This window comes from Theobroma cacao, chromosome 1, assembly GCF_000208745.1.
Source record: "Theobroma cacao cultivar B97-61/B2 chromosome 1, Criollo_cocoa_genome_V2, whole genome shotgun sequence".
NCBI lineage: Eukaryota > Viridiplantae > Streptophyta > Magnoliopsida > Malvales > Malvaceae > Theobroma > Theobroma cacao.
The window spans coordinates 8,746,826-8,770,288 of NC_030850.1; the positions used below are offsets into that span (position 1 = coordinate 8,746,826).

The 23,463-nt window shown below is 34.2% G+C and overlaps 2 protein-coding genes across 8 annotated transcripts in view; both read left to right on the top strand.

The window, feature by feature from the left end:
- Positions 1 to 23,463, top strand: part of LOC18612044 (putative vacuolar protein sorting-associated protein 13B) — a 44,019-nt gene that overhangs the window by 4,751 nt on the left and 15,805 nt on the right. For 3 of the 7 annotated variants that reach the window (XM_007048620.2, XM_018122852.1, XM_018122859.1), the window contains 16 exons: positions 53 to 132; positions 3,853 to 4,002; positions 5,237 to 5,300; positions 7,530 to 7,631; positions 7,874 to 8,050; positions 8,124 to 8,251; positions 15,337 to 15,481; positions 16,250 to 16,342; positions 16,476 to 16,577; positions 17,688 to 17,746; positions 17,859 to 17,961; positions 18,073 to 18,258; positions 18,339 to 18,455; positions 19,949 to 20,229; positions 20,470 to 22,052; positions 22,184 to 23,397. In XM_007048620.2, coding sequence (XP_007048682.2) covers positions 53 to 132; positions 3,853 to 4,002; positions 5,237 to 5,300; positions 7,530 to 7,631; positions 7,874 to 8,050; positions 8,124 to 8,251; positions 15,337 to 15,481; positions 16,250 to 16,342; positions 16,476 to 16,577; positions 17,688 to 17,746; positions 17,859 to 17,961; positions 18,073 to 18,258; positions 18,339 to 18,455; positions 19,949 to 20,229; positions 20,470 to 22,052; positions 22,184 to 23,397 — 4,584 coding nt within the window. Of the gene's footprint in view, positions 1 to 52; positions 133 to 3,852; positions 4,003 to 5,236; positions 5,301 to 6,146; positions 6,278 to 7,529; positions 7,632 to 7,873; positions 8,051 to 8,123; positions 8,252 to 15,336; positions 15,482 to 16,249; positions 16,343 to 16,475; positions 16,578 to 17,687; positions 17,747 to 17,858; positions 17,962 to 18,072; positions 18,259 to 18,338; positions 18,456 to 19,948; positions 20,230 to 20,469; positions 22,053 to 22,183; positions 23,398 to 23,463 lie in introns of those variants that run through there. The other 4 variants (XR_001928329.1, XM_018122865.1, XM_018122856.1 and 1 more) reach the window with 4 other exon arrangements.
- On the top strand, positions 11,556 to 12,541 carry LOC108662468 (RNA-directed DNA polymerase homolog). The gene has a single exon (XM_018122890.1). The coding sequence runs from the start codon at positions 11,638 to 11,640 to the stop codon at positions 12,340 to 12,342; it is 705 nt and encodes a 234-aa protein (XP_017978379.1). The 5' UTR covers positions 11,556 to 11,637; the 3' UTR covers positions 12,343 to 12,541.

The window sequence follows — 23,463 nt, forward strand, 5'->3', positions numbered from 1 at the left end:
CTTTAATTTGCTTGGTATTTGATTTGTAATTTGTGCTTTTAAATTTTTTAAGGTTGTGTCTTTGAATGAGATTCAGTTGCAGCAAATTTTGATCCTTTCAGATTACTTAAGCACAAGCCAGTTAAGAGAGAAGTAAGTTTGATATTTCATCATCATTATTTTAAATACAGAGTTAATTTACTGAAAATTTCTCTTTACCCAGTTTCCCTTAATTTCAGTGATTTCACATACTTTTGATTATGACTTAATGATGCACCTTTGGAAGAAGAATTTTTATTGCTTTCATATTTATAATTTCAGTGAGTTCGCTTGGTTTTGACTATTACTTGGTGGTTCCCGTGTGGGAGAAGAATTTTTATTGCTTTTATATTTATAGTTTCACCAGTTAGCATTTTACCTGGTAATTTGCTAATTTCATTCACAGGGGCAGGGTTGCAATTTTCAATTTCTCAGCCCTAGGGTTTAATATTTGCTGAGTTTTAGATTATTCTAGGAGATAGGTTTATTTGCTTGCGGTCCAATTTTGTTTCAACTAGTCTAAGAATCGGTGTTGATACTTTTGCAATCTTTAGATATTGATATATTTTGATCAATGAAATTATGAGAATATTGGTTTATGAGACATGGATGCCTATGATTATAGTGTCTTCTCTCTCTCTCTCTCTATAGTTCTCTTTCTTCTTCTCCTCCTTTCTTGCTATGTTATTATGTAGGGAACGTTCACAACATAGAAACCTCTTCATTTAAACTAGACTCTGCAACCTATATTAAATTCCTTTCTTGTCTTCAGTGCTAATTCTTGCCCCATATTTTCCATATCAATCCCACCAGCCGAACTCTACTATTCACTAATTAACCCTAGTCTTCTTGCTGCTCAAAATCTTTAGCAATCCTTTTTACTGTTTCAGCCCTCATTTAAGATAAAACCTAAACAGATTCAATCCTAATTCCTACCATTGCCATAGATTCCTAATTAATTATATCTAAGTAGGCTGACTTCCCCAAATCTGTCCTACATTGCATGGAATTAATTTCTCTCCAGTTTTCTTGTTCTGTTTTCATCTGTCTCTGGTTTTATACTTGGACATGTCTCAAAATTTTGTTTTACGTACTTGTTGCCTGACTTCTTTTCCAGTTTCGCTAGGTGCTTCTCAACAATTTTCAAATTAGCTTGCTTTATCTGTTTCTGTGAATAGCTTTTTAGTAGGACAATAATTTTCAACAGAAAGGAGTGCATACTTGCTTTTGGTTATATACATTTGAGAAAGATGTTATATTTTTGAGTTTTGAGCATTTGATGTTCATATCAGTATTGAAACATAGAGGTGGAAACTAATCAAATGTTTTATGATCTTCCTTCTTTGTGTAGAACTGAGGGGCTGTTTAGTGCCTTCCCATATCTTGGTTCCAGGGGAAAGTAATTGCTGAGAGTCTGATTTTTGGGAAGCTAACATTACTATGTATTGTAGCGTTGGAAAGTGTTGAGTAAAATCTTGAGAAAGTTACATTGAAATGTTTGGTTGATAGGTACTTTACTAGGAAAGTACTAGGAAATTACTAAACTACCCCTACCAATTAAAATGAGAATAACTACGCATCTTAAATTTTAAGAATCCTTTTAGGAAAGTATGTAATCTTTGTGATCAAATGTTAATGATGAAAATTAGATACATTTTAAAATTCATCTAGAAAAAAGATCTTCACATTAAATAAAAACTATTCTTAAGTTATTTTTTATTTTTAACAATATAGACGTTAAGAATGTCATGCACTAGAAATTATTAGTATCCCCTCTTAATTTAGTTGCTTTTTTTAGATTTTAAAAATACAAATTAATTGGAGTGAGAAAAATAAAATGCCCTCAAAATTAAAATAAACTCTTGAAAAATCCGATATTCTCTCTCTTTTTTCTAGTCAAAACTTTCTTTCTCTCTTGATTCTTTTGGGCAAAAACCAGATTCAAGCCACCACCATCCCATATGCTGCCTGAAGCATTGCTGACCAAGCACACCTCCACTAATCTCTATTCCTTGAAGCTACACAAAGCCATATAAAATTCCATGAGAACCACTGAAGCCCATATTCAAGGCAAGCAAAAATTTCTAGATCTTAGAGAGAGAGAGTGAAGATTTACTTGCTTTCAATGCAAATTTTTGACATAGGTGATTTTTCAAAAAAGAAGCTGGTGCAGATGGTGGGTATGGCTATGGTTGCTGGTGAGAAGAAAAAGAGATGAAGAAAATGGTGTTGGCTAGGTTGAAGAGAGGAAGAAGCCTGAAGGGCAATTTTATCTCAAAAAAAAGCCTTCACATTCCCTCAACATTGGAAAATAACTTTACCACCTCCCTTAATGGGAATCATATTCTATCCTTTGATGGGGAGGAGATGGTCACAGTGAAGGTATTTTTCTAGGAAAGTGCCATATCAAACATAACAATATCCTCCTTTCTAATTAAAGTCCCAGGAAAAAGTGCCCTACTTTCCGCATATCAACACCACCTAAGGTTCTATAGTCATTGTTGATGTGCTTAAGACTATTTAATAAAGGTTTTATGTTTGGTTGGGCTAAATAAGGGTTAAGTCTAAATTTATGTTTGATGGCCTACACTTCGGGCCTTTTTTGATCAAAGTTGAGGATCTCAGGTTGCTGGAATTGTATTTAGTTGATTCTCTGCATTTTGCTCATGTATATGTACTTTATTTTTTTCTGTAATTTTAAAGTTAATTCAACATTATTTATGGTTCTCAAAGGTGTAAATAATAATAATAATAATAATAATAATAATAATTTCATCTTTGCCTTTAAAAAAAAAAAGGTGTAAATAATTTGGTATTACCTCTTGCAGAACAAGGTGAATGCACAGAATAATTGGGCTTAATTTCAAGTAGTTGATAGACCAGTTTAATTTTTGTGTCAAAATACAAGTAACCATAATCCCAAACTGTTTGGCTTGCTACATGAATCCATTTTCTTTGTTCAACCTGGTTAAAGGCTATATCTAAAGCAGCCAAAACCCTTCTTATGGCATCAATCAAGTAATTTTGATTTACCTCTATTTATTCTCTGTTAACATATGGATGCTACTCATAGCTGTACTGATCTCTTGATCAGTTTATAGATCGAGTACCTTTTACTTTTATTCTGATGGACTGCTTCTGTTTCCAAAAGTGTTGTTTCCTTTTTCATAGTTGAATAGAGCTGTAAGGAATATGCATGTTAGCCTGACTTGGCGATGTAGAACAAGAATATAGAGATCAAAGCAATTTAAGGAGAAGAGGGAGGAAATTGTTGGGGTGGGGCAATAGAAGAAACCGGGGGAGAAAGCTAGGGAAAATCAAGGAAGAGGGGACATCTTAAACTCAAATACCGCAAAATTTCTATAATTCTTGATCTGTAGCTATCCAAATTGAACTAACCTCTGTACTTATAACCTGAACCCTATACCTTAATAATGAAAATTCCAAATATATTGTTAAATACTATAAATTAGAATGAAATTAAAAAATAAAACTAAGTTAGAATAAAATTCAAAAATAAAACCAAGTAATAAAATGAAGTCTTAAATAAATTTGAATTCCTCAATCAGCTTCTTTTTGTCTTGCATTACCTGTTGTCACTCTTTTGAGTGCTTTCTCAGGCTAGTTTTGATGGGTTATGTGGCTCATGTGTTATATTTGAGTAGATGGCTAATCATTAGGATATTTTTCTAGTGGAAGATTCAGTCATGACTAAGGTCTTATTCATAGCACCTAGAGCTGAAATAGTAATCAGTTTCATCTGTTGTTGCTGTACTTATTATTATTTTAATTTTTATCATAGAAAATTTCATCTGTTGTTATTGAATGACATAGGTATGGACGTTACCGGCCATGGTATTGCCCTTTGTCAAGAAAAGAAGATGGCTGGCAAAAATTGTGGTGGCATTATGCCCAAGAATCTATTTTATCAGATGTCCGTGAGAAATTAAAGAAGACTTCGTGGAGATACCTTGGACAGCGATTGTAAGTTTGTTTCAATCAACATGCAACCTTTTTGCTGACTACATCCTATATGCAGAAGTAGGAATTAGTTAGACATAGTTCTTACCTTGCTCTCATTTCCTTATGTGATGTATATAGCATAATCGTCATTGTTCTTTATCATTAAATGCAACCGAGTGACCCAGTTATTTTCCTTTAGAAAAATGGAACTTCTTCTCAGATCAAATATAAATTTTTAGACACAAGTAGTTGGAAAGTTTTCTTGTTTTCTGTTAAAATGTTCAATTTTTACATTATAAATAAAAGAAAATGTTAAATGATTGTGCTTGTTTTAAAGAATTCTTCAGTCATGCTTTTACCTTTTGCTTGCAATGATTTTGACTAATGGATATTTAATGCTTGAAGTCTTAGTCAATTTCAAATTTTTGGGAAAATTACACAAGTTACCCTGGAAATTTGCCACTGTTAACTTTTGTCCATATATTTATAATCGCAACAATAAAGTAACCACGCATTAAGCATATGACAATCAAGCCCTTCTGTTATAGCCTTGTTAAAGAGGATGTTAAAGTGTCCATGTTACATGACATGTTTGTGTTATGTATCATGTTGCTTAGGATGGAGCATGAAGTCACTGTTTTGCATCACTCTATGTTAGTTACCAAAAAATTAAAAAAATACAATTGAGTTTTTCTTTATTTTCTTTTTCCAATTAAAAATTGTTTTACTTTGATTAATATGAGGTGTTTGGTTTTGATTTCAAAATGACGGTGGTTGTAGTGTATAAAATGAGGTATGGCAGCAAAGTATATCTAACGTTGTAAAGGTTAGTTGGTGGCAAACATAGAAGAAGGTTACTGCTTTTATACTGTCTTTTTTATTTTTTTATTTGGAGGTTGCCTTTTTATTTTCCTTTTTGTGATTTAAAGTTTATTCAATTTACACGTGGTGATGACCTGCTCTGCAGGTGGCAGCTTACTATTTTAACTCTAGAGAAAACTAACAAAAGGATTTGGTTGTCATGTGTAATCAAGTTTACTTTATTGTTAAATCAGAATAATGGAGATTGTAGTTATAGTAAATTTCAAGGATATGTGTAATTTTCCTAAAATTGTTTATGACATCTATAGACATGCACACCAAATATGAGTGAAATTAAAGATTTTCTTGTCTTTTGTTGAAAGGAAAATTTGGCAGATGGTTTCTTAATTGTTTTGACATGTGAGATGAATAAGAAAATCTTTTATGATTGCAGGAGTAATCGTCGGAAGTATGTTAATTTATACAAGACTAAATTAGAGTTTCTTCAACAAGACCAGGTAAACTACTCTCTCTATCTCTCAATTGGCTTGTCTTTGCACAAATGCACAGAGTGGTGGTTGTCAATTTGGGTTTTGGCCGTGGACATAGATGTATGGTTTGGTACTTCTTGGGGCATCCTTTCTCTCCCCCCCCACCCCCCCTCCCCTGTCTAATTTTTCTTCATTTTTGATGTCATTAGGCTCGTGTTAGGCTGTCCTTGAAGTTTATACATATATGTTATGTTCATTTGCAGTTAAAGAATTATAAAGGTCCTTGTACTTGGTCAAAATAGTCCCTTTTAGTTACATTGGGAGAAATTGAACCTATGTACTTTAATTTTGATGCAATCAAGGATTTGTTAACATTTTTATTGTTATGTTGATGTAGCATTGATGCGGCATCTGTGTGGCCATTTCATTTGACAGAATGATGACATGACTTATAAAAATATTGTATGGATATCTTTGAAAAAAAACAACGAAGACATAGACTATTTCTTTTATGACCTGGGGATGATGTGGATTAAAAAATAGTACTCCTGGCTTATGAGGCACTACCTCAATGTAAAATGAAAATTTTGAAGAAGAAAAGGATACGTGTGGTTTTAAAAAGCGAATAAAAATAAATAATGCAATGAACGATAATGAAACAACCATTGCCAGTGTGTTGCCATGTGGCTCTTTTGCTTTTTATTTTTTACCAAAAAATTTATTTAATTCCTATGGTATGCAACATCATCAAAAATATTATTTTTTAATGCCATATCATTTCCATGTTAGCAAAATGGTTTGACTGCATTATTCTTGAAGATTTAATTGTTAAAATAATGATTTGAACATTCTGTGTCATCAATTGGCCATCAGAAATGACCGCATGGATGCCATGTCAGCTATACGTCAGCATAATTAACAGCTAAAGGTTGAGATGTCGATGGTTTTCTTTGACTGCAATGAAAAGTTAGAGCACGAGGGTTCAATTTCTCAAAAATCAAAGTATGGGGACTAATTTCAATATTTTTACCAAGTACAAAGATTGTTAGGATACTTTAACATTTATTTGTTGTCGTTTGATTTCTCTATGTATTGCTGATGTAGGATGGAAAGAAGCTAATTGAGAGATTAAACTACTCAAGATTTTTTTATTTGTTATATTTTATGTATTAATTGTAATTTTTATATAGATTTAACATATTTTAGATTAGTTAAGCTAACTTAGAAAAAGATTAATTAAGCAATTTTATATTAATTAGTGTTTTACTTATTATTCCAATTATTATGGCATTAGGGTTTAGGGTTCACCCTATAAGTATATGTATTGTTTCAATTCCTAATAGTTTTAGATAATTAATTATTGAGATTTTGGAATATTTAGTGTTGAAGATTTTTTATCTCCTTCTAGGTTCTATCTGCTTTTCTCTCTATTCTTGTATCTCTATGTTTACTCTGCTCTGTATTTTCTTCTTAATTCCCCTCCTTGGTTTACATGATGTGTGATGGAGATATTGAGGGATTAAGCTACTTATGATTTTAGGTTGTTACCTTGTTATATTTTATAGCTAAATGTAATTTTTAGTTGGATATATTTAAATTACTTAGGCTGTTTTATTAACTGGTAGGTTGCTTGTTTTCCAAGTATTAAGGCATTAGGGTTAGATTTAGTATTTTGCAGTTCTATCAAGGTTTAGGGTTTAGTTTATAAGTACCTCTGTTAGTTCCATTTCTGTTTCCGGTAGCTTTGGATTTTAATTAGCTGAGATTTGGGAATATTATTGGAATCTTCCCTCTGCCTCTTGGTTCCATAGGTTTTTTCCTCTATTCTTCTCTCTTCCTTAATTTTTTTGATTTTTCCTTTGATCTTTACTTTCTCTTTATTTCTCCTCCTGGTACTGTATCAATTACTTTGGGTTCCTGAGTGTTATAAAGATTGATGACTAACCATCTTGCAATTCCTGTATATTTTAAGCATCAAAATGCTTGTTGCTTAAACATGTCTTTTAGAATCCATTGGTTTTCTCATTATTTGCTGCAAATTATGACAGAACAATGTCCCGTGTACTTTCTTTTCCAATTAGCTAGTTGTGACCTTATTTGTTATATTTTTGTTTTATCTTTCAACTTAAAGTTTTTAGTAGTTTGTTTCATTCATCTGGTCTTGCACATGGACTGCCTTTTAATGTCATGCAATGTAAGAGTTGCTCACTTGCTAACTTTTCCCTGGCATAAATATGTTTTCCAATTTGTTATCAGCCAATTGATGAATCTATCATTCGGGAATTGGAACAAATGGAGAAAGAATCTGATATTGATGATATTTTAAGTTATAGGTCTGCTGCGGAACATGAACTGCAGGTATGAATATTTCTGACGTGTTGATCTGAATTTACATCAGAATGCTTTTCATATTCTATAAGTTAGATCTCATGGTCATTTGTTTTTTTTTTTTGCTTATATTCACTCTGTTTGATATGTTGCTTATGACTTTAGATGGTTCTATGGTTTGTTTTGGGCCAAGGCATGTTTCTATGTCAGCTGACATTTTTTTCCCACTTTTTCAATATATATATATATATATATATTTGGTGTTTCTACAGGAAGTTTTATCAAAGCCTTCAACAGCCAATATCTCTGTCGAGAAGTCAAGACAAGATGGCCAGTCATCTGGCAAGTCTCGTGGATGGTTGAACTGGTTGTCCCGTGGTATGCTTGGTGCCGGAGGAACAGATGATTCTAGTCAGTTCTCTGGTGTTGTTTCTGATGAAGATGTACAGGTAGTTCTTGTCCAAGTTGTAGTTAGTTGAAAATGCTTTGTACAAGAAGACTTATAGCTTTCCCTTTTTACAGGATATATATGAGGCCACAAAGTTCTATCCTCCGGTTTTTTCTGCGGTGGATGCCGACACAAATGAAAAGATGTATACACGGGTAATCGAGTTCAGCATAGATGAAATTTCTGCAACATTATGGAGCATGTATGTTACTTACCTTTGATCCTTTTTTGGGTGAAAAATAATTGTTGATTTCACTTCGGCATGAAAAGCTTATCAATGATTATTTGTTTAACAGAATTGAGATTGCAATACATACATGTATTGCTTATGAAGTATGTCTTTAACAGTAAAATTGGAAAGCCTGTGATTTTGCTTATGAACTATGTCTGATTTTCTTGGATTTCAAACATATCTATCTATTCAAGAGCAATGAAAATGGAAACAGGTTTGGAGACAAATTTATAAGCATGTGTTGTATAAAACGTTTGAAAGTCAAGGTAACACATGATGATAATGCATACATGCAGATATAAAATAAACAGTAAAAAACAGCATATTTGGATGAAGTAATTTTAAGAGGGATTTCATTTTGTGGAAGGATTTTAAATGAAAGCAACTATCTCATTTGCGTACAAAGTATCAGAATTTCAAAAATAGTCAATATTTTAACCATGTATTTAGTGGTCCCATTTACCAAACTTGAAACAATGTTTTTATTTTACAGTCCTTTTTGTCTGGTATCCTTTTTTCTCTCTCTTGGAAATGATGATAATAAAAATCACATCATCATAACCGTCATCATTCCTATCTGTCATTTTTTTTCTCATTTCAATTGTCTCATTTTGTTCCTCATTTTTTATTGTTAATTCTTGGGAAATTTCTACAACAGTTTTATTAATAATTTAATGTAGTGATTTAATTTGTATGGGTTGGTGTTTGTGATTATGGGTAGAGATGGAAATTTCTATCTATAATTAGGGGTATTTTGGTAACTTTTTGGACAACTGCTAATTTCTCTTGTGAAATCCCATTGTTATTATTTGAACAATGCATTATTCTAATTGCTACAATTTGAGTTGCATCATTTTTTATTTGATATATTGCTTTGGAAATTGAGTTTAATTTTCTAATTCTTCATCTAAACAAAGTCCATGCCACAAAGGAAGTGGAAAAAAAGAGAAGCAAAGGGTGGTGCGACAATCATAGTGAATAAGATTGGGTTTGTAAAATGCTATTACATGCTTATAGAATAGCATCAAGGAACAAGAATCTTATACAAGAACAATGAAACTCAAGAAAACATATAAAGTTCATTTATATGAATTTGGTCGGAGTGCAATTAATGTTACTAAGTACAAGAGTGCAATTTCAAGTCTTGATTGTTGAAAGAGGCAACACTATAAAAAATTACGTGCATATGGGACTTTGTCTATATCATCCTTCCTAGGACTGTGCTTAGATAGGACCATGAGTGGGTGTGATGCAGGCGCCTATGAAAATTTATTTAGTATTTTACTTAGTTTAGGATTTTATTTTATTTATTTAGTTTGAGATTCTTTTTCCTATCTTTATTAGAATTTTAATACTTTAAGTCTTTATTTAGGATTAAAATTACTATTTGATTAAGATTTATCTTAACTATTATAAATAAATATCTTAGGTAGAAGATTATTATTATAATCTTTTGTTATTTTGAATATTTATTCAAGTAGGTTTTTTTGAAAACCCAATTATCTTTGTATTGTTCCAACACAATCAAACCTATTATAGTCCTAATTGTTGAGTTCTAATTGCCCTAAACCTTTCGGCTACATAAAGTGGTATCAGAGCAAACGATCTTACTATCCTATAAGGATTTGAGTTAGGAGATTATGGTTGGTCGAGCCAGAGGTCGAGGTAGAGGCAATCAGCCCCAACAAGCTGAGTTGGCAGAGATGCGGAGAATGATTGATGACTTGACCCGAGCTGTGCAAGCCTTGCAGCGTCAAGAACCAGTGGAAGTCCGAATGGAGAATCCGGAAGGTAACCACAACCCCCTTGAGATTCACGATCTCGAGGATGATGATGAATTTGAGAACGAGAACCCCTTTCATGAAGATTGACCCGCAAATCAAAAGGCAAGAGTTGGATTGGAGGATCGGTTATTACATGCTCTTGATTTAAATGGTGGAGGAATCAGGATCGAAGTAACTGATTTTCATGAAAAATTTCATGCGGAAGAATATTTGGATTGGGAAGCTAGTTTGGAAAATTATTTTGAATGGAAACCCATGGCAGAAAATCGGAAAGTGTTATTTGTAAAGTTGAAATTAAAGGGTACTGCACTTCAATGGTGGAAGAGAGTTGAAGAGCAATGTGCACGATAAGGTAAGCTTAAAATCAGCACTTGGGAGCACATGAAAAGCAAATTATGAAAGCAAATTTTACCTGCTGATTATACTATGGAATTATATGAAAAGTTTCATTGTTTGAAGCAAAATAACATGACCGTTGAGGAGTATACATCGGAATTCAATAACATATCAATTCGGGTTGGGTTAGCTGAGAGTAACGAACAAATTACTTCTCGTTATCTTGCTGGTTTAAATCATTCTATTAGAGACGAGATGGGAGTAGTTCGTTTATACAACATTGAAGATGCTCGTCAATATGCTCTATCAGCAGAAAAACAGGTTTTACGCTATGGTGCTAGAAAGCCCTTATATGGCACCATTGGCAAAATAATTCTGATGCAAGACGAGGTTATCCAACATCCCAACAAAATTATCAAGGGGCTGCCACAATCAATAAAACTAATAGAGGTGCAACCAATGTTGAAAAGAATGATAAAGGCAAGAGTATAATGCCTTATGGAGGACAAACCAGTTCTGGTTCTTCTACAAATAAAGGAGGCAGCAATTCCCATATTCGATGTTTTACTTGTGGGGAAAAGGGGCACACTTCTTTTGCTTGCCCACAATGAAGGGTGAACTTAGCAGAATTAGGGGAAGAGTTAGAGCCTGTTTATGATGAGTATGAGGAGGAGGTAGAGGAAATCGATGTTTATCCTGCACAAGGTGAGTCATTAGTGGTACAAAGAGTAATGATAACAACAGTAAATGAGGAAGCAGAAGATTGGAAGAGGTGAAATATTTTTCGCACACGAGTTGTTTGTGAAGGTAAAGTGTGATCTTGTCATTGATGGAGGAAGTATGATAAATATTATTTCAAAAGAGGCAGTGAACAAATTAAAGCTTCCTACAAACAAACATCTTTATCCTTATAAGATTGGGTGGCTAAAGAAGGGACACGAAGTACTAGTAACTACTCAATGTTTGGTGAAATTTACTATGAGAGATAACTTGGATGATGAGGCCCTATGTGATGTTGTGCCAATGGATGTTGGTCATATTCTTGTGGGTAGACCTTGGTTGTATGATCACGATATGGTTCATAAGACGAAACCAAATACCTATTCTTTCTACAAGGATAACAAGAGGTACACTTTATATCCTTATAAAGAAGAGACTAAGAAATCAGCAAACAACAAGATCAGCAAGATCACTGGGTATTTATCTGCTGAAAATTTTGAAGCTGAAGGTAGTGAGATGGGTATTATGTATGCTTTGGTAACTAAGCATTTAAAAAGTGATCAGATGAGTAAATCTCCTCAATATCCAACAGAAATTCAGCAGTTATTGAAGGAGTTTGGAGAATTGTTCAATGAGGATTTGCCGAAAAGTCTACCACCTTTACGAAGCATCCAACATGCAATTGATTTGGTACCAGGAGCAGCATTACCAAATCTGCCAGCATATAGAATGCCACCTATGCAGCGAGCTGAGGTACAAAGACAGGTTGAGGAGTTGTTGGAGAAAGGTCTAGTGCGTGAAAGTAAAAGTCCTTGTGCTTGCCCAGCTTTGTTAGCTCCTAAGAAAGATGGTTCATGGAGGATGTGTGTGGACAGCCGTGCCATAAATAAAATTACAATCAAGTATCGTTTTCCCATTCCTCGATTAGATGAGATGCTTGATCAATTAGTTGGTTCAAGAGTGTTTTCAAAGATCGATTTGAAGAACGGATACCATCAAATTAGAATGAGGGATGGAGATGAATGGAAAACAGCTTTCAAAACTCCGGATGGATTATTTGAATGGTTGGTGATGCCATTTGGCCTTTCTAATGCACCAAGCACATTCATGAGAGTCATGGCAGAGGTACTCAAGTCCTTCTTGAATTCATTTGTGGTGGTTTACTTTGATGATATTTTGATCTATAGCCACACTAAGGAAAAGCACTTAAAACATTTATGACAAGTTTTAGAAGTACTTCAAAAGGAGCAGCTTTATATAAACTTGAAAAAGTGCAGTTTTATGCAACCAGAAGTGGTATTTCTTGGTTTCATTGTGTCTGCAGAGGGTTTGAAACCAGATCCAGAGAAGATTCGTGCAATTTCAGAGTGGCCAGCACCTACATCTATCAAAGAAGTAAGGAGTTTTCATGGTTTGGCATCTTTTTTTAGGAGATTCATTCAAAATTTTAGTTCTATTATGGGTCCTATAACAGAATCTTTGAAGAAAGATGGATTTGAATGGTCACATTCTGCACAAAAAACCTTTAAAAGAGTGAAAGCTTTGATGACTGAAGCCCCAGTTCTCGCACTACCAGATTTTGAGAAGTTATTTGTTGTTGAGTGTGATGCTTCACATGTAGGAATTGGAGCAGTTCTTAGTCAAGATGGAAGGTCTATAGAGTTTTTTAGTGAAAAGTTGACAGACTCTAGACGACGTTATTCAACTTATGACTTAGAGTTTTATGCTTTGGTAAGGGCCATTCGTCATTGACAGCACTACTTGGCTTATCGTGAGTTTGCTGTTTATTCTGACCATCAAGCTTTAAGGTATTTGCATTCGCAGAAAAAGCTTAGTAATCAACATGCTAAGTGGAGTTCTTTTCTGAATGAATTTAATTTCTCTTTAAAATATAAATCTGGGCAGTCTAATACTGTGGCTGATGCTTTGAGTAGGCGATGTAAAATGTTATCAGTTATGAGCACTCAAGTCACAGGATTTGAAGAACTTAAAAATCAGTATAGTTCTGATTCTTATTTCAGCAAGATAATAGATGATTTGCAGGGTTCATTACAAGCTGGAAATTTACCTTATAGGTTGCACGAAGATTATTTATTCAAAGGTAACCAGTTGTGCATTCCAGAAGGATCTTTAAGGGAGCAAATCATTGGAGAACTTCATGGGAATGGTTTAGGAGGACATTTTGGCAGAGACAAGACTTTGGCAATGGTGGCTGATCGTTATTATTGGCCAAAAATGCTCCGAGATGTGGAGAGGTTGGTGCAAAGATGTTCAGCTTGTTTATTTGGTAAAGGCAGTGCTCAAAACACTGGTTAATATGTTCCTTTACCTGAGCCAGATGCACCTTGGATTCATTTGAGTATGGATTTTGTTTTGGGACTTCCAAAGACAGCAAAAGGATTTGATTCTATCTTTGTGGTGGTGGATCGGTTTTCAAAAATGGCACATTTTATTCCGTGTTTTAGGACTTCTGATGCAACTCATATTGCTGAATTATTCTTTCGTGAGATTGTAAGATTACATGGAATTCCAACTTCCATTGTTTCTGATAGAGATGTGAAGTTTATGGGACATTTTTGGAGAACTTTGTGGAGGAAATTTGGGACAGAGTTGAAGTATTCTAGTACTTGCCATCCGCAAACAGATGGTCAAACAGAAGTTGTGAATCGAAGTTTGGGTAATATGTTAAGATGTCTTATTCAAAATAACCCAAAGACTTGGGATTTAGTCATACCCCAAGCTGAATTTGCTTACAACAATTCTGTCAATCGAAGNAAAAAAACCCAAAGACTTGGGATTTAGTCATACCCCAAGCTGAATTTGCCTACAACAATTCTGTCAATTGAAGCACAAAGAAGACACCATTTGAGGATGCGTATGGATTAAAACCTCAGCATGTGCTTGATTTGGTGCCATTACCACAAGAAGCTAGAGTGAGTAATGAAGGAGAGTTATTTGCTTATAATATTCGGAAAATTCATGAAGAGGTAAAGGCTGCTTTAAAGGCCAGCAATGCAGAATATTCTTTTACAGCAAATCAACATCATCGCAAGCAGGAATTTGAGGAAGGTGATCAAGTACCTGTGCACTTGAGGCAAGAAAGATTTCCTAAAGGTACTTATCACAAACTCAAGTTTAGAAAGTTTGGACCTTGTAAGGTGCTAAAGAAAAGCAGTTCAAATGCCTATTTAATTGAGTTACCACCTGAGTTACAAATCAGTCCTATTTTCAATGTTTTGGACTTGTATCCATTTGATGGATGTGATGGAACTGCATCTAACATAGACGCTCAAATTCAGCACCTTCCAATTGATAAGGTTGAAGTTATTGAGGATGTGCTAGATGTAAAAGAGGTTCGATCTAGACGAGGGAACCCGTATAGACGATTTTTAGTGAAATGGCTTGGTAAACCTGCTAATGAAAGCACTTGGATTGCAGAAGAAGAATTGAAACGAGTGGATCCCGACATCTATGAGGAGTATGTCAAGGCCTACTTGTCGGAGTCGAGTCTTTTTTGACCCGAGGGGACTGATGCAGGCGCATATGAAAATTTATTTAGTATTTTAGTTAGTTTAGGATTTTTTTTTATTTTAGTTTGAGATTCTTTTTTCTATCTTTATTAGAATTTTAGTACTTTAAGTCTTTATTTAGGATTAGAATTACTATTTGATTAGGATTTATCTTAATTATTATAAATAAGTATCTTAGGTAGAAGATTATCATTATCATCTTTTGTTATTTTGAATATTTATTCAAGAGGTTTTTTTGAAAATCCAATTATCTTTTTATTGTTCCAATACAATCAACCCTATTCTAGCCATAATTGTTGAGTTCTAATTGCCCTAAATCTTTCGGCTACATCAGGGTGATAACCCTCTTTACCTACAGTGTTTTGGTGATTTTCTCCTTGAAAGGAAACTTTAATGTCTAAACTACCTAATCAGAGCAGCTCACTAGAATTGTTGGAAACAATGTGCCTATTTTCAGCCATCAAAAAATTGCTATAACCCCTAACATTCCCATATGTTTTCACCTATATTAGTAAATTGCTTCTTTCTTCTTTTGACATTGCATTACATGTAGTTTACATCATCCACTAATCATTGAATTAAGTAGTGGTGTTGTGCATGATTTTGAATTAATATCATTATTATTTTGTTGTGGTCCCTGTATAGTTAAATTGTCATTATATTTTCTTTTTTTTTTATTTTGTAGGAACTTCTGTCAGGAAATTGCTAAGTTGAATCTTCATGAGGCAGTTATCAAGTGCAACCTACAGGAAGAATTGGGAACTGTGATTGCTTTTGTTAAGTCAGGAGAGATGGGTAATGCAAGCAATAAGAACGTGATTCGATTAATGGTAGGGGTTTCTATTGTTGCATGCCTTGATGACTTATTCCATATCAATTGGACAATATGATATGGTTGTGATCTATTGTTTAGGTGTTTTTTCCTAAGCTGGCCTTGCACACCAGTTCAGCTCTTCTCATAAATTGCTAGATTGTAATGATGTCTGTTTTAGTTAAAAAGAAACCCCTGGGTGTGTGGATAGGTTAATGCCTATCATATAAATAGTAAGAAGCCAATTTGTGCGGTTAGAAAAGGTGCTAAATGATTTGTTATGTCATAGTAACTGTGCAAATTGTTAGCAAAGCTTCTCTAAGTTTGCTGGCTCTTGCTAAGAATATATGTAACCTTGAAGTGGCTGCTTTTATGTCATGTCATGAACTGGCACTAAAATTTTATATGTCAATGTGTAATTTAGACGTTTCATGACATTCTGATCACAAACTATCAACTTGTATAACCCCCTTCTCCCTCCTTACCCAGAAAAGAAAAAAAATCTTAACTTCCTGAACTCAAATATGTTCCTCCATCAAGACATCTGAATGTTTTTTTTTGTCTCGAAAGCACTTGTTAAGAGAAAACATTTGAAATCACATCATTACTGAGGTGCATCAGAGAAAACTCATCTAAGTTATAAAAATAGTGTGAAGGGGACCCAACATCTTATAATTTTGTATTTCAGATGCTTGAAGGGTGATTCTGTTCAATGATGACAATATTGTAGTAATTCATCTGCATCTAGCTAGTTCTTCTACTTAATTCTTCGTTTGTATGTTTACAGTCCTGTATGGAGAAAAATGCTGGGGAAGATCTGCCTTTGTACAGAGTTCAAGTAGACTTGTCCCCTAAGGAAGATGTGGAATTGTCAGTGAATGTAATTTTATGCCCCTTCGTTTTGGTGCTATATATAGAACTTTTTCTACTTGATAGTATAATCTGTGTTTAAGGAACTTTTCTTATGCTATTGTTTTATTTACAAGTGTTATTATTATGACTTCCATACTCAGGTCATGCTTCAGTCACTTGAGGTTGCTTATGAAACAACATTTTTTCGGGATGTCACAGAATTTTTCACTGTTGTCAAATCCTTTGAATTTCAGCATGAAAGGGTAAGAAGTAATTATATTAAGCATGCCCTCTCCCTATTTGGTCAGTCACAAACTTCTGCATGGGCATATTAAGTTTGCATCTTTCCTATTCAAATGCTCAAAATTCCTGCATGTGTCTGGTGCAATTATTGCTGGTTTTTGTCATTATATTGTCAGCTGTATTATTTAAGGTACATCTCCTTTGTTTATTTTTTGGTTTGGTTAAGTTATGATGATCCTTAGGTACTTCTAGCTTGTCTAGATTTCTAATCTCATGGTTAAGTTATGAGCTTTTTGCTCGTGTGAAAGAGCAGGTCTAAGAGTTTGATATCAATTAAGTCATTTAATGTGTTTACTAAAACTGATAATTCTGGGAAGTGTAATGCATTTCAAATGCTCTTACTTTTAGATTGTGTTCTAATTTTACAGATTCACAGTCGGTTGAGTACACATTAAGAAATGTTTGCAATTTTATATTAAATTAAAATAACATATCTGGGCCTTCTGTTATCACTTTTTGGTGTATATTAGCAATCTATTGTGGTTCTAGTCCTTTCATATGTTAGAAGTAGGATACATATTTGTGTATGTAAGAAGCATACTTCTATAGTATGTTGAAAGTTAGACTTTTAAGTTGGCTCTTCCTTGCACTGCTGCCTGCTGGGAATGATAAACCAAAATTCAGCAAGAGCCCCTTCTCCTTCCCCTCTGAACTTGTTTCCTGTTTCATCAGGCCATAACTTTAGTAGACACAAGCAATAAGGTCTGCATGTTAAGGCAGGCAAATTATTTATTTTTGTTTTATGTGATAATAGGTTTTCGAATGAAATAAAGAAAATAATATTAATAAATAATAATCAATAGGTGATTTTCAAAAAAAAAAAAAAAGGTCAATTGATTGATTTAATTAAATATTTCACTTATATTGTTTCTGGCATTTTTTCAATGTTGAAAGGTGTAACGCATGAAGTTGTTGTTTAGGTTGTCTTTTTACTTTACAAATGACTATATTCCTTCAGTAGTTCTTCAACTATAGAATGATAAAAATAACTTCATTTTATGTCTTTCTATTTGAAAGTTGTGAGGATATGGGTTGCAAATCAGTAATGATAAGTTTTTAACCTAGTGCAGGTCTTGTCATCACTGAATGGGATTGAAGATGTTAAGTCGCGATTGTTAGCAAAAGCTGAGTAAGTCTTTTTGCTACTGGATATATTAGTTAATGTCTGAAAATGTTAGTAGTATTCAAATATTACATTTTATACATGCATGCAATTTTACATGTTTATCTATATTTTGCAGATACATCCTATCAGCTCATAAGAAGGTGACATGGAATGTTAGTATCACCAACATTATGATAAATATTCCCTTGAGAAATGCGGTTTCAGAAGAGTTTAACATGGTAATCGCATTGTTTAATGTGTTTATTTGGACATGAACATCGTTATTCTTGCATATTAATGTCCAACTCCTGTTATATTTTAATCTCTCTTATATCAATTGGGTTTGCTAGGTTTTTGATTTGGGATCTCTTCTTTTCGCATCTAAACCTGAGCTAGGCTCTCATGGTTCTAGTATTGAAGGGCAATCATTTTTCCAGAAGAACTCACTTGATTTTGCCTTCTCCTCTGATTGGTTAACAAGTTTTCAGCTTCAACATCTTTATAATTACTTTGAGACCAAACTAGTTGATTTTGAGGTCAGGTATCGTGTTTTGTTGGATATTGTTTTCTTCATTATCGTTATTGTATTTCTGATAATAGCGATTTATATAAGCAGGTGAAGCTGGTGGAGCCTAATTATCTCCAAACAATCTCAATTGTGAAAAAGTTTTGTGCTTGTATTACCTTGGCATCTTGCATTATTCCAAATGAATCAAGACTGAAACAATTGGAGGTAATTAGATCAAATCTTGTAGATCTATATATTAGTTTTTGCTAAAACATTGTACTTCGATTTTAACTGATTAGAAATACTGAAAGGTAAGCTTGTGTTAAGTTTTTTTTCTTTGTTGCATTTCTGTTCATTGTGTTTAACCGATTAGAAATACTGACAGGTAAGCATGTTTTCTATGGTTTTCTTTATTTTTTGGTTTTTCCTTGTTGCACTTCTTTTTATTCCTTGTTTTGTGTATTCTTGGAAATATACTCTGGTGCTCCTCTCCATCTACAGTCCTTTCTCTTTCCCTCTTCAATCCCAAATTTTTTCTTTCATATATATAAATCAGAATTCTGATTTTAGGTTACAATGCCTACCTTCAAGTAGGTAATCTATATTGTTAACTTACCATTTGGGTTTCAGAAGAAATTTTTGGGTATTTCTTGAGCTTGAAGTCCTTTTTTGCTGCAATAAAGATTAACCTGTTATGTCATTATCATACTTTGATTGAGGATTGTAGTGCCCTTATCGTGTCTATGTATTCCTCATGTGTGGCAACATTTAAAGAGAGGAAAATATTACTCCCATACCCCCATGGGGCCTCTAAGTGGCATGGAAACACATACAGACTCTGAGACAAATGTCCACAATATTCTTTGGTTTAAAGTCCCCTTTCTTTCTTTATAGATACGTTTCTTTACCCTCTGTGTCATTCTCATGTAGCGGCATTAAAAGAAAAGTAATGAGAACGAATATCCCATGCCTCCCTTTGGGTTTCAATTTTAAAGCAGCATGGGAATATATGTAAACTTGCATTTAAAAATTCACAATGTTTACTTTTCTTGTGCTCTGAAGTCCGTTTTTCGATTTAGATGAACCTTTTTTACTATCATCTGAATTTAGTTGAGGATTGTAGGTCCCCCTTTTGTCTCTCTGTAGTTGTATCATGTGGTGAAGTGAAAAGAAAAAAGGAGAAAGAACGTCCTATTCGAATTATCATAATTGTTAAGTTTATTCTACATAATAGTTGAATACATATGTGTTTTTGAGGAAGGTGCTTCGTTCATCTTAAAAAACATGTAAAGCAATACCTCTGCATACATCATCATATACTCCAAATCATGTTCCTCATGAATATCTCTAAAACTCTAAGCTCCCTGCAGTTCTATATTATTTTCGCCCACATTGCCCATAACTCTTTGAACGGTTTCTCTAATAACTACATTTTCAGCGGATTTTCTCTGAATTGTACTGGAGATGCAAAGGACCATGTGACTTAGATATTACCAGATTTTATGGGTTGTGTACTTCTTGTTTTGGTTGTTTCTCCCTCGCTTTTTTTTTTTTTTGAATTGTGCAATTTTCAGTTACTTGAGGATTTAAGCTTTGTATATGCAAATATTCTGAACCCAGGACTGTTTAAGTTGCTGGTCTAGTTAGTTGGATCTGTATGTGTAAATTATGATATGTATTTATAGGGTTTTCCTTCTGAGCAGTCCTTTGAATTGCAGGTATATGTTGCTGTATCATCGCTTGATGCTAACTTTTCTCTATCAATATATGAGTCAGTCATTGCACTGGTAGTGCTTCTTAATATACAATGGTCAAGATCTGAACCTGCCATGCTGGAAAACCCAAATTCACTTAATACCGTATCAAGTCACCCGGGAGCTCCTCTTTTTGGTTTCAGTGTAACTGCAAACATCAAATCAGCCAATTTTCTTGTTGATCTTGCAAATGATGGAGAAAATAGCTCTTTCATCACGCTTGCTCTAAAAAATCTAGATGTGTGGTATGTTGGTTGCTGTTAATTTTCTTCTTAAACATGCAGTTGTGCTTTTCTCTCACCTGCTTGTGGATATAACTTTAGCCACAGGTGCTTTGCAAATTGCTTGCATGTCTGATATCAAATTCTTTCTAAAAAGTTTGTCATTATATGAATTAGCTATGAAATTCACTTTCAAATTTTTTTACTGAATGCTAGGTAGGTACATATGCTTTTTTCTGGAAATTAAATTTCTTATAATTGCAGGTATTCTCTTATCGACTATGAGAGGTGCTGGATCTGTTTGAAAGCAGTGGAGGTTACTGCACATACATTGAGTGGTGAAAACAATAACCATGTTTTATGCTCGCTTGGGGATGTATCTGCCTTAAATACTGCAAATCAGTATGATATGGCCATTAAACTTGGTGATGCAAGTAATAACCTTTGTGAAAAGAATAAATCTACTGAGGCTTGTTTTCTTTTACACTATGAAGCTCATGGGAACATAGATTTCATAAATCACAAGTTCACAGTATACTTGAATAATGCTGACCTCCATTGCTACCCGTATATTTTTGGATTGTTGGTTGGGTTTTATGATAGAATATGTTCATCAAGCCCATTTAATGCTGCTGAGAACTCTTTGGGCCCCACTTTTGATGCTCAAAGTACAAAAAAGATGCCAGGTTTTCAGTTCCAAAGGTTTGGTTTCTCAAACTTCTCTGAAATAGGAACATCTGATTATGCGAGCATATCGTTGGATTGTTTTCCATTTGTTACAATACATAATTCAGGTTCCCTTGGTAGCCCTGATAGTTCACTTCGTTATTCCATTCCCGACTGGAGGAAGTTATTTAATTTAAGAGATAAAAAATTAAGAAGCCCAAATTGCAATTTGAAGAAGGGGTCTAACCCTTTTCATCCCTCACCACTAAAATCCAAAATGGATATGGTTGCATTTCCTGTGTCAGGGAGTTCTACTGATGCAAATTTATATGCTATTGACATCAATCTTTCAGGAGTTAAACTTCATTTCCATGATTCCTCTTGTATTGTTGGAACAATCACATTGCCAACCTCTAAATCTTCCATTAACATTTTTGATGATTGTATGGATCTGGTTTCTTCCTCTGAAGGAGTGATTCTCACATCATCATGGTGGACCAATAATTTACATGAATTTTTGTGGGGTCCTTCATTACCAAATCTTTCTCCAATCTTAAATATACGTGTGAGGAAAGGGAGTTTTGGATCGCTAAGTTCGCCGCTTGAAGTTAGCTTTGGAATTCAGCATGCATGTTGTATTTTACCATTCCAATACTTGGCCATCATAATTGGTTACTTTTCACTGCCTGATTGGAGTTCAAAATCTAGTATGCAGCCTGTAAGCAAAAATATTGAGTCCATGGATAGCCAAAGTGAGAATGCTATCATTTATAAGTTTGAGGTTCTGGAATCCACTTTGATTTTGCCTGTAGAAAGTGACGACCATCAGTTCCTGAAGACAGAAATTCAGCAGCTATATGGTAGTTTCATTGATGAGTGTGCTTTAAGTGATGTATTGAAGGACATTCCACCTGAATATGTGGTTCCAGAAAATAAAGTTGCAAGAACAAATCATTGTCTAAATATTTTTGGACGAGATTTGTCTCTATCATTGTTGTTGTTTGAGGATGATCACATAACATTTATCCCAGGCAATAAACCGAGAAATTTCTCTTTGATAACACCATTTAGTGCTGATGTTTGGATCAGAATACCTAGTGAAACAGAATCCTTTTCTGCAAGATCTTCTGATTCCACATGTATCATGGCAAGGATTGGCATTTGTCAAGTTTTTGTTGATGGTAAGATCAATTAATCTCTATAGTTAAATTTCAATATGGAATAGTACTCTTCATTTTTTGTATTATTATTATTATCATTATTTTGTTCTATTGGTGTCGCTTGATGCATCTGTTGTTGTTCTTTTGGACAGATTTTTACTTCATTGGTGGATTTGAAGCATTATTGGAAATCATAGACCTGTTTTCCTTTGTTCAGGATGAGTCAAAAAGTTACATGTCTGATGTTTTACAGTTTCTACAGTCAAAGAGGTTGCGAAAGGAAAAAAGGGCAGTTTCACTTCTAGATTCTGCCATGACCTTTACTGAAGTCAGATGTTATGTTGAATCACTCTTGATACAATTGAATCGCTTGGGAAAAGACCTCATTTTACTGGAACCAATCGCTAAAGCTGAAATGAACTTTATTTGCTCCATGTCGCTGATAAATGAGACACCTAGAAGCTTGGATTTAAGTTTTTTCTCTTTAGCATTATCTTCATTGCTAAATTCGGTTATACTTGCACATTGCACTAATACTTGCTCAACCTCATTAGTTCTTGATCTTTCTCTCTCAAAATCTGATCAATGTCAAAGTGAATTCCGTATTGGTCTTCCTTCTCTTGATATCTGGCTGCATTGTTCAGAATGGACCGAGGTCCTTGACTTGTATAATTCCTACGGGCGAAGAGTTGTCAAAACTGCAAAGTTGGATTCTTCATCAGGGAGTTTAGCTGTGAATACAATTTGTCCAGTTCAAAATGTATCAGAATCTGTTCCTCAAATTTCTGTTAAAAAGTCAGGTGCCTCAACTTATAGTGCGGCACTGAGCATGATGCAGGAAACAGTTGTTATTGTGAGGTCAGAAGATATTGGCATTACATTTCATCTTCCAATACATGTCACTAAAGAAGCATGTACTGAATTGGTGTTCAATGAAGAAGGGCCACAGAAAGTTCCATCTACTGGTATTGAAGGGAAGCATTGTAAACTTTTGACATTTACGATGCACAGCAAAAACAGTGAACTAATTATTTCTGGTAAAAATGCAAAGTTAAAGTGCATTTTGGACAAAACCGGTGGTACTGTGGGGTTTCAAGGCAATGAAAATGTCAATTCTTGGCCTCTCTTCCAGATATTTCAAGTTAGTGTGGAGACTGAGATATGCAATATTCAGGAAAAGCCAGTGCATTTCAATCTGGGGGTTCAATGTGAACGGCTAGACGTATGGCTTTCGCATCAAACATTCTTTTTCTTGCATGATGTAAGGTTTGATGTTCCTGGATCAAGATCTTCTCGGTATAACTTTGGAAGTATGGAATTTAAGATCCAGCTAAGGAAGGGTTCTCTTCTGCTATCTGATGGAAGGGTATCTTTATTATTTTTTATCTGTTTGGCCTTTAAATTTTTATCTAGAACTTCAGAAGAGTGAATT